This window comes from Sardina pilchardus, chromosome 21 (assembly GCF_963854185.1).
Source record: "Sardina pilchardus chromosome 21, fSarPil1.1, whole genome shotgun sequence".
NCBI lineage: Eukaryota > Metazoa > Chordata > Actinopteri > Clupeiformes > Clupeidae > Sardina > Sardina pilchardus.
Window position 1 is genome coordinate 24,505,385 of NC_085014.1, and position 11,702 is coordinate 24,517,086.

At 41.3% G+C, this 11,702-nt stretch overlaps 1 protein-coding gene across 6 annotated transcripts; it reads left to right on the top strand.

The window, feature by feature from the left end:
• The first annotated feature begins 1,038 nt into the window (after window positions 1–1,038).
• On the top strand, window positions 1,039–11,702 carry stx3b (syntaxin 3b). 6 transcript variants are annotated; one of them, XM_062525483.1, is made up of 11 exons: window positions 1,039–1,502; window positions 4,597–4,674; window positions 5,406–5,505; window positions 5,846–5,920; window positions 6,538–6,608; window positions 6,707–6,815; window positions 7,039–7,112; window positions 7,752–7,886; window positions 8,617–8,727; window positions 9,203–9,490; window positions 9,795–9,901. In XM_062525483.1, the coding sequence occupies exons 1-10, from the start codon at window positions 1,473–1,475 to the stop codon at window positions 9,455–9,457; spliced, it is 1,038 nt and encodes a 345-aa protein (XP_062381467.1). In that variant the 5' UTR covers window positions 1,039–1,472; the 3' UTR covers window positions 9,458–9,490; window positions 9,795–9,901. The 6 variants fall into 6 exon arrangements, with proteins under 6 accessions (XP_062381467.1, XP_062381466.1, XP_062381469.1 ...); XM_062525482.1 differs by lacking the exon at window positions 9,795–9,901 and adding an exon at window positions 10,554–11,702 and having other exon boundaries at window positions 1,040–1,502; XM_062525485.1 differs by lacking the exon at window positions 9,203–9,490 and adding an exon at window positions 10,554–11,702 and having other exon boundaries at window positions 1,041–1,502.

Below are 11,702 nucleotides of genomic sequence, written 5' to 3' on the forward strand. Positions count from 1 at the left end.
TTTTTTTGCCTTTGGGTTGGAAAGATCATCACTGGGATGTTATGTATTGTTACTGTTCTCCATATACCCCTGTGCTGTGTATGTCTTAACATTTATCAAGATTACAAGTTCCTCCCCACTTCTTGCAATCACTTTGCAAAACATGATCAGAATTTAGCTCTAGTAGTGAATACTAACATTGGTAGTTCAGTAGACCTACTTCGTTTTAAAAAGCCTTGCCTGCAAGTATATCATTTAAGTTGGTTGTGGGTGAAGGGCACAAATTTCAGGCCTATCAGCGCTGGCTTTGTTGATAGACAAGAGATGAGTAATTGTTGTTACCACTGAATTAATTCAGCAGATGGCAGCATGGAGCCTTCAAAATAATACGAGGGCTGGGCTCATGAGTTACCCAGGTGATACACTCGATAGAAATGCCCATATTGCCAACAACTTAACGTCACTTTGTGTGATTTTTCACATGAAATGCAATGCATTTGTGGTTCAAATGATGCGTTTGGCCTATTTACGGATATAAAGTGCATGCAATTTTGAGATTTTTGCATTAACGTTACATTTACAAGACTTATGGAGGTCTATGACGAATGCAATTCTAATTCAATTTAGTGTTTAGGCTTCATCTGTCGAACAAATAATTTACCAATAGGCCCTACTATTGGAAACCACCATAACATAATCATAAACATAATCTTGAACTCCTTCACATAGCTCACGTCATCTTTACTTAGTGGATTAAAGTCTTGTAAATAACAACGCCAATTTAACACACTTTTTTCATTAATTGTGACTTTATGACACAAGTACCAATAGGAGTTGCCCTGGTGCATTCCGGAGTAGCCTGGGCGTCGATATTATTGATCCTGATGTGTATGGGCATGTTAGAGGCGAGTGGATATTATTGCGCCTACAATAATCTGGGTGAAACGACAGGTGGATATCGCCCCTTTAAGACCTGCCATACACAGACAGGTAGCCAAACCCTTTGCAGGGCGAGGCCCCTTGTCAAACAAGTGCTTAAGTGTTGTCGAGCGGAGCACTGAGCATGCGTGAAGTGAAAAGTGCGTTTTAGAATGATTACTGCGAAAAAGAGATAGGGAGGGAGAGAACGGGGGAAGAGATTAAGCGGACTGCACACAACTGTTGTCTTAATCCCCTGAGCGGATAGATTTAGCAAAAAAGGAAAAACGGCCCTGGAACGCAGCAGCCATATTGTATGGAATATTCCTGGAGTATTTTGTTCCCACTTTTACGCCTGAAGCCCGAACTCAAACTTCAACCACGGCGTCTTGGGCAGCATATTTGAACTCAGGCAGCGGGACCTGTTACCGCTAGCTATTAAACTGGCTGCCGATTTCAACGTAGCATACTGACACTGCGCAGGTTTTGGTGCGAGACACTGCCTGTCAGTTTTTAAAGATATTAACTTATTTTTTATTTTGCTTATTTTTTTAGTGTAGCTGGTTGTTTCAGACATGAAGGACCGATTGGAGCAACTCAAAGCGGTGAGTTTATAATCATGGATAGCCTACTGGACGGTCTCAACATATTGTGTTATTTGAACACGGTTGTAGAACAGTTGTAGAACTCAATGAGTAGCCGATACTTTTAACCTGACATAAACTTTGGCTTAACGACTTCAGCAAGACCCAGAAGTTAAATTACGTCATTCCCAAGAGAAGTCGACCTTGGCAAGGCAGAGGTGGTCAAGGCGACTCGGGGGTGTTTGAGAACGCGATTACTATGGTATCACATGTTATGTGGCAGGTAGCCTATTTGAACGTAGACTTATGTTTTTAACAAACGTAGGGAACATCTTTCACATCTATTTAGAAAATGACGATGGGACTGACTTCAATATAGTGTCTGTGGTTGCCACAGGATCACTAGGTGCCAACTCGAACCCCGCTCGCTGACAGATGATTCTCTCAGCTGATCGCGTGGATGATTGTTAGAGAGGGGGGGATGGGGCAGGATGGGATCTTGTGAGCAGGATGTTGTGAAATCTCATTGCCTATATATTTCTGCCAGTCTGTCACAGACAGAATCCATTACAAAAAATGAAAATGTTTTGTGTGCGTAAATTCGTAAGGCCTAAAGGTCACCAGAATATGGGCCTTCGGCCTGGCATGGCCAGGGTGGGCAAAGGGTTAGGCTACGGCATCATCACAGCTCTCCTGACCAGCTGTAGATGAGAGGTAGGATATTTAAACGGAAAGAACCAGGATGCAGAGAGATTATTGCTGGGAGAGTCTCTCTCTCTCTTTCTCTCTCTCTCTCTCTCTCTCTCTCTCTCTCTCTCTCTCTCTCTCTCTCTCTCTCTCTCTCTCTCTCTCTCTCTCTCTCTCTCTCTCTCTCTCTCTCTCTCATTTGTGGCTTTGAACCAGTCTTATACAGCCTGGATTTATTACCATAGTGACACAGTATTGACTGTGTGTTTTTTTTCTTACCTGAAACCAAAGGTAATCCAGGAAGGAAGTATGTTAGGCCACTGCACCGTGACCGTCACCCTTTTTAGCATAGTTTAAGACAGACCTAGTTTACACCACAAATATGAGTCAGTCAAAAACACAAATATAGTTTGTATTGTTTGTTGTTGTGTCTACAGTAATATATTTATATGTATTCATGTATATGTTATTACCTTCCTCTGCACTGTCATACATAAGTGGGTGGTGATCGAGGGGTTAAAAGATAGCAAGGACAGCCTACTTTACAGGTGTACTTAACCGGCACTAAAATTCTCCAATTTGCGCATAAAACAGTAGGCTACTTTACTGAATTTGCTGACTGACTAGTACCAGTATGGAGTTTAAGGAACTTTGTTTGACTCCTCTGTGTTTGTTGGAGGAGGACTTGAGCATTGTGCAGAGTTCTACCCGGTTCTCCTTATCCCTTACCCCCCCTCCTCGCTTGTTGAATGTTTAACTAGCTGGTGGGGCAACTTGTTTTGTTTCCTAGTGTTTCTTATGGTTCTAAAAGGAGAGTGCGCGTACACACACACACACACACACACACACACACACACACACACACACACACACACATATACTGTGGCTGTCAGAGATGGTTTTAGCAAACAGCAGACTTGTTGCACCGTTGGTTGTTATCATGATTGTGCGGGGAAGAAAACAGTTAGTGTGTTTCTGTGTCAGTTCCTTTAGTACATCTGTAGTGTAATAACGAATAGGTTTGACTGGATGTAAGACTTGTAGTATGATCATTTGTAGTATAGGGTAACATTGCACTATCAATTGCATTTTCTGTGTTGTTTTATTCATGGCTGTCATAGTTGGTTTCACAGATCACGACAGTCACACGTTTATGTTAGCAAAGGATGTCACAGCTTCGTGGTTAAACTGTCAAACAGTCTATTCTCTGTGCTTTCCTCCGTCTCTCTTGTCCTCAACTAAACAAGGACGACTGAGAACTACCTCAGAGCTTTCAGCCTGGAAGCTGGTGTGGCCTGGACGTGCTGTCTTCCTAGCTTATGGGGACTCTGTTACGGCCTTGCGTAGGGGAAAGCTTCACATGCAAATGATGGGCATGTATTTGGTAGTCAAAATGATGTCTCAAAGGTTCATGACAGATGACTTAAGGGCTTATTTGAGTTTTGACATGACTATGAGCTGAGCAGTGGGATTTTCAGTGAAGGAGGGCTCGTGTCTGAAAGAGTTAATAGAAAGTTGAACCTACTGTATGAACTTATCTCTGACCGGACAGCATCCTGTGTGGGCTCATCATGACTGTTATACCACTAACAAACTTTAGCCTCATTGCAGCCTACAAGATATTTTAAAATCACCATTGTATATTGTATTACAACCAAAAAGGTAATGTCTTTGAGCTCTCACCAAGCTTTAAATATCTAGTAGGCCTATCTAGTTTTTGTTTGTGGTTCTTTGCAGACACTTTTGTCCAAAGAGACCTACAATGACAGGAAAATGAATTAGAAATAAGGTAAACAGATAGACCATGTCTTATATATAGTGTGTGCATGATTTATCTGTGTGTACACTGTATGTGTTCGGCAGGCACATTTACCATATGACTAGCTGTGTTTATGACAAGACTTGTAACTTGGGGAGTGAACTTTTTAACCCTAGCTCTTAGCACAGAGAGTACAGGAAGGCACAAGACAGGGCCTTGCTCAGCCAAAACTAACGCGTCACAGGTCAGCTGATTTCAATGATGAGTGTGTGGCAAAGGACTGTCATAAAAATAAGCTTAGACGATTAAAACCTTCCTTAGAGAAAATATGACTCTAAAAACAGCTGAGGTAGTGGGACTGCAGAACAGCCTTACAATAAACTGTGTAATTGGAGGAATGCTAGCAATTGGTGATATCTGAATGATCTTGCCTGTAATAATCAGCCTCAGAAGCCATCATAAAAAGTATGTTATGTATGAGAAATAATAAGAAAAATGTCACCGTATGTAGTAGAAGTCTTAACTTTGCTATTCTAATTAGAGTTTCTAACTCTAATTCCTCCTGAACTATGGCAATGACCGCCTCGATGTACATCACAGAAATAACAGGGAACACACAGCTAACAGAAAGTGCCATAGTTAAATGGGTATCCTGTGTTTTTTCCTCAGACGTGTGACACTGATGATGCTGATGATGTGGAGATTGCTGTGGACAATGCAGCGTTTATGGACGAGTTCTTTTCCCAGGTTTGTGGATTTGTGTTGGGCAAAGTCATGAATTTCCCCTTGGGAATCAATAAAGTATCTATCTATCTATCATTGATTTAAGGAGAGTTCCTTACACATTAATTGGAGTGTCTCTGATGTGAGGGCCACTGAGCATGAGGGACATACCACTTGGTGGACCAAAAACAAATAAATCTTAGAAGAGACTGGGGAAAAAATGGGTCTTCGACAGTTATTGGCCTTCAAAGACCTGCACGGGCACTGTTTTGACTTTTTTCAAAATAATTTGTAATCAAATTGTAATATTAAATGGAGAGCAATTGCAAAATATTGAGAAATCAGAATCAAACGTCATAGATATTACAAAATGTACAGTTTGTAAAACGTATGTACATTGTGCATGTATTGACTTATCCATGACATTTAGCATCACAATAATGACCATTTAATAAACGTATAATGGTTACTTGAGTGTATTGGGCATAAATATATCTGGTCCTTGAAACTTAGAACTATGAAACCTAGTATTTTTTATTTTCATGAAAAACCTTGATAGAACGCAGGAGTAGCGTTCACATTCTATCAATTGTGTGATATAAAGAGTTAGTCATTTCACATGAGATAACTCAGCAGTTTGCTTACGTTGAGATATGCCTCTTCATCTGTGCAGATATGCGTGTGTTCGGCTGCATCTTGAATTGCATCACAAGATTATTTCTCCCCTCACTAACATCAGTGTCTTTATGTTTCAGATTGAAGACATCAGGGGTAGCATTGACAAGATAGATGAAAACGTTGTTGAAGTGAAGAAGCTTTACTCAGTTATACTCTCCGCTCCCACATCAGAACAGAGTAAGATATGCACATACTGTTCACCAGTTGGGTTTCCTTGGGTTATTTGTACTTCCCTTTCATACCGCTGGGTGCACATAGTGAACCCAGTCATTTCCTGCTGAGGGTTCATTTAGGCATGGTAAATGTTATCGTCCAGAACACAGTCCGCTGCAGGGATCTGCACTCAACTTCCTGGAAAATGTGCCATGGTGCAGATGGCGGGAATTGACTTGAGGATGATTTGAGAGTAAAGGAAATAATATTTATTTAAAGAACAATGTGGGCATATGCAAATGTAAGGTAAACACTGGAGGATGTAGACTGTATTTGACTTTCACATTATTTCTCTCCCCTCCAGAAACACAAGATGACCTTGAGGCTCTCACGAACGACATTAAAAAGATGGCTAACAATGCCCGAAACAAACTTAAGAGTAAGTGCACAGCACCCTTCCCCACAACTAAATGAAGGAAATGTGACTACAGCAGTTTACAATCTTGACCATAAACGGCATCTCTCATTTAGTAGAGGATATTATACAATAATCATTACATTATTGTCAATATTTGATCAGTACCAAGCTCAGTATCACCTATACTCAAGACTCACTGCAAGCCAAAAGATGTGAAGAGACACAGGGATTTTCCAGATTAAGCTGTAGGGCACCCACGACACATTATCCATTCAACAGACAGTAATATTAGCAATAGCTCACACTCAAAAAATGGTGTTGGTGTTTAACATTGTAAACAAGTGTTTAATATAGCAAGAAATGTAGTATAGAAGTGGAAATGCCTACCGTATCAATACAAGTGTGCATGGATTTGTTTAACAACACTGTTAGGGAAAAGTCCTTGAAGTGTTGTTAAAAGTGTCCTCGGCCAATAAATTTGAATTACTGGTGAAGAACTTGGACTGATGACTGAACATGGGCCAATCAACGGAAGAAGCTGAATTGTCATGTTGGCTACTGTGTAGATAGTAGTATGTATTGAACTTGTTACATTTAAATGACCTACATCCATAAGATTGTTGTGTTTGTCTCTTCAGCCATTGAGAGGAATTTGGAAACGGACCAGGAAGAAAGGGTCTCTGCTGATATGAGGATACGCAAGTCACAGGTGGGCCACTGACACCCTTATCTCTGCCATAAAAGTGTCAAACACATTGTCGTCACTGGACAGGACAGTAAATCTAACCATGCCTCCTCCGTCTGCAGCATGCTGTTCTATCACGGAAGTTTGTCGAGGTGATGACGAAGTACAACGAGGCTCAGGTGGATTTCAGAGAGAGGAGTAAAGGACGGATCCAGAGGCAGCTAGAGATCAGTGCGTACACACACGGTCATGTGGTGAAATGCATTGAAACACATTGTTGGTGTGGTTGTGAACACAGGAACAATGATCAGCCTTATCAGTCATACGTTTCCTACTTCCTAATTTTCTTATTCCCGTTTCACTTGTTACCATAACTATGTTCTCTCTCTCTCTCTCTCTCTGTCTCTGTCTCTCTCTCTCTCTCTCTCCTCCCTCCCCACTCACTCTCTTACAGCTGGTAAAGCTACCACTGATGATGAGTTGGAGGAGATGTTGGAGAGTGGAAACGCAGCAGTATTCACTGCAGGGGTAAAGTTTGATGTGTTTACAGTGTTTGAAGTGCAACGTGTAAATTAAAGTATGTATTAAGATAAATTAAAGAGGAACACCATGGCCAAATCCATAACATTTGTACCACCCTTTTCTTGAAAGTAAAACTGAGTGATATATTTTTTTGCAATTGTCCATAAAAAACATACATGTTGCCCTTGACATTTGCTACATTTGAATCAATTTGTCATAGGTGGGTTTACATGGACGCTTTTAATCCAATTAGAATGGGAACAATGGCTCATAAACACATAAATGACACAAACGACACATAAACACCTCGAGAATAAACACCCCCAGAATAAACTGCCGATCTGAATAGAATTTCGGGAATGTTCATTCAGATTGAACAGCGATGTATACCGTCAATCGGGTTTTCTGTTCCTCTGGCCTCTTGAGTAAAAGTAAAGTAGCATTGGCTATTCCAATCAGATTTTAGAGTGGAATAGAGTGCCCCATATAAACAGAGAACACAACATTTTCATTCTGAATAGTTTATTCGGAATGACAAAAAAACAATCCATGTTCATGGGTCTACTCTGTCTGTCTCTGTCTCTGTCTCAACTTATTGGCATTCCATTTTTTAATATATTGATCTTTTTTCGTGTGTGTGTGTAGATTGTAGATTCCAACATGTCTAAGCAGGCTCTGAGTGAGATCGAGGCGCGACACAAGGACATTGTACGCCTGGAGAGCAGCATTAAGGAGCTGCACGACATGTTTGTAGACATCGCCATGCTCGTAGAGAGCCAGGTACACCCACCTTCTCTTTGCTCCTCCTTCTTCAGTCATCTCCATATTAATTCATTTATTTTTCATCAATCAATCTGTCTGCATTCTCTTTTTTCCTCTTTCCTCTCCCCATCTTCCTTTCATTTCTTTTCACTCTTTTCCTTCTTTTTACTGTCCGGTCCCACACTCGTGCTGTATTCCTCTTTTCCTTTATTTTTTTGTTTCTTTTTAGTCTTTCTCTCTGTTCCCCCCCCCCCCCATTCCTCAGCCCTCTTTTCTTCAAGACGTGCTATTCATCTTGTCTGTGGGCTCCTGAGCTTTTTTTGCTGTGGTGGTCACATCTTCATCCAAACCCTTGAAAGTGAGTGGTCAGATGATTGGACATAATGCTTTCTGTCTCTGGATTTCTTCCATATCAGTCCATTCAAACATCATTGTAAACATTGTGTCCGTCAATGGCATTATATTACCAGGTTACCAGTCAATATTTCTTGACATGATTTGGATATTTTTATTGAGAGATTTAATTAGCTTTATGTTAATTGATTTCATGCGATCTGAGGGAAAGTACACAACAAGGTAAGGCCTCCCAAACAAACTGACAATTTTTCTGTGCATTTAATTTTTTATTGACATTTTGTGTTTGTGTCTGTTTGTAAGTGTATGTGTATGTATTGTTTTTGTGGGCAAGTGCATGTTCATTTTACTGTGAGAATTGGAAAATAATGACATTGAATCTGTCTATTTTCAGGGAGATGTCGTAGACAACATTGAGGTGAATGTATCCAAAGCAGTGGATCACATAGAAGTGGCTAAAACTGAGACCAAAAAAGCAGTCAGGTATCAGAGCAAAGCTAGAAAGGTATGTGAACATCTCGGTATTTATATGTATGTTGTAGGTCAAGACCTACTTTGTCTCTTACGGACCTCTCTTACTCTCTCTCACGTTATCTGTCTTTCATGTTACCAACTCTTCTTGTTCACAGCTTTGAGGATTTAGGTGTAATATCCTGTTAGTCACTTCTCTTTTTTCTAACAGAAGCAGTATTTCTGCCTTCAGTAAATGCACCCACACAAAGCCTCATACACATTCACAGAAGTACACATGCAGGTACAGGTTACAGGTCTCATGCTTCCCCAAACTGGGCTGCTCTGTTTCATCACCGCTTTAATGAGAAGTGTGTGCCTTCTTTTCTTCTCTTCTTCTGGTTCCTCTGTGTCCACTTGCTTTTCTCTCTTCTCTGTCTCTCTCTCTTGCTCTTTCTTTGTTCCTTTCTGTCTTTCTGTCTTCACTTCCTGTGACTCTCACGCTGCTGCTCTGCCCGGGCCGCGGTCAGGGTGGCATCATCGATCGGATCGAGAGCAACGTGGACCAGTCAGTGGGCTTCGTGGACAGGGCCGTGGCAGACACCAAGAAGGCTGCCAAGTACCAGCAGGAGGCGCGGCGTGTGAGTTGCTCGCTCAGTGGAGAACGGTTCCGTCCCCAAAGACCCAACACCAAAGCCCTCGTTGCTCCCTTTTCTCCTGTTCTTCCTGTCATCTCCTGTTTTGCCAAACCTCTCCTCAAGCTTTCTTCTCTCCTAATCGCCTGATCCTTGTTAAAAGATGGATGTTGCCTCCTTGTGGTGAGACCTGGTTACTACCTATACACACGTTTCACAGACATCCACAGCTCACCCTTACATACAGAAAACTCATTGCATCTGTCTGTCTGCCTTTTATTTTCATGTGTTTGCCAATAGGTGTGTCTGTGCATCAGTCTTCTTACAAGGTTATCTCTACTCGGTGAGAGTGTTTAACTGACTGATGAATATCTCATCTGATAATATAGGGTTGTCCCACAGTCTGACCTCAAAGGCAGGAGTGCTATTTGTTTTACACAATTACTGGAAATAACCACAGCTGCGTTGGTGTGTTTGTGTCTTCCAGAAAACGATAATTATAGTATGTGTTGTAGTGGTGACTCTGGCCATTGTGGCTCTCATAATCGGCCTGTCTGTGGGCCTCAAGCAAGCCTAAGTACAGCTGACTGTTGAGTAAGTCTTTGTCACGCCTGCCATTTTATCAGGGGTGCAGGGTGTTTACCGTGTTTAGTCTAGGCCACGGGTGTGCCTCTGTGTGGGTAAAGGATTTGAGCTTGTCTTTGGAGTGGGGTTGCATGTTCAGTGGTGTGTTGGCTTACATGTTTTATTTGCGCAAGCTGGTTGGGCTATCATGTAGTCCTAGACGGGAATGTAATTTTTTGGAGTTTTTCTAATTTAATCATTTTTGTCATTTTTAATTTGTCCTTTCATTGCAATTAGTCTGTTTTTGTTGATTTGCTTTGGGAATATGCTATACAAGGTTTTCGGTGTTTGACCTGTAGTACCCTCAATGAGTTGATTGTGAATTTTCACAATCCTCATGTTTGCTCTGCTCAGAGTGTTGATGAATCAGTGGATAACTGAACTCCCGCTGTAATGAACAGCTGTCTGTGGAATAGCACAAGGATCAAGTAGTTATCGTACTGGCAAAACCTGTTATTGTAAGTTCATCCAGCAGCCTAGGTGGAGCAAACATGTTTACTTTTTCCATCCCTAGTTGCTATGGGTGGAGGATTGAGGTGCATCTGTGGTTTTCATAGGTCAGCACTAGAACAAGGTTATGTTCCATACATGCTGACTCTCTGTTTCCTACTCCTCTTTGTAGAAGAAGATCATTTTGGTCGTGGTCTGTGCTGTGCTGGCTGTCATAATTGTCAGCATCATCATCTCCCAAACAGTCTGAGGACACTCCCACCTTCCGGTCATCTCAACAACTCCTTCATTTCATCCTCACATCACTCCTCTGCATTCACAAGTCACAAAGGAAGGGAAAGAGAAGTCCTCTCCCAGGCTTTGTCACAGACATGACCCCTCCCCTCCCCTCCCACCACTGCTGACTAATGGAATGTCTGCATGGTGAGGGAACGTGTAGCTGCTATGGAAACCAGTCTTTGAAGCTGCTCATGAACTTGATTAGAGGGACATAGAGGATGAATGCATTTTTTTTTACTTGAAAACTGTCTTGCTCAAGACATGGATGTGAAAATTGGATCATGGGTAAACAAGAGAGCATTCAGGGTTATACAGGTGAGTTTAAAAAAGGGAGACTAAAATATCTTGTCTGCAAAATTTCAATCTTAACTGGGACTGAACTCTCTGACTGACGTCCTTGACTCTTTTAAGTTTAAACCAAATTGCCAAAGAAGCATTTCACCTGTTATTTTTAAGAAGTAAAAACAATGTTATATATTTTATTTTAAAGGTAGCCTACACTCCTTATTTAACACCGTGAAAATGCACTCATTTTGAATTCCTTGAACATTTCAAGACCAAAGGTGACCGGCTCACCGGTGGTTCTCATATTAGCGGGATCTTGTCGTGGCTGTTTGAAAAAAAGTGTTGCCCACTGACGTGAAACAAATAGGACTAAATGACTCTAGACTGCCACAGGGGGGCAAGGTTGGGCCGTAGATTTTAGTGGGCAAATGGGTTTTCTTTCCATAACATACACTGTTCCAAACATGATTTACATATGAAACTAATACACAAAGCATTACCTTTGCCTGCTAGGTATGCTGAAATGAAGAGTGGTTGGCTTCTTTAGACTTTAGCGGTTGGTCTCAGAATAGGGCTGTTTGTTTCCTTGATTGGCTCTGCAGAACCCAAAGTATAAATGAACAAACGATGCTCCCCTGATATCCCTCTTCATAGACAAGGGATTTGTAAGATGATGAATGTGATATTAAATCATGTATGTCGGTGAATGCCAAAGATTTTAACTAAAAGTAATAAAAGATGTTATATTTTTAAATTA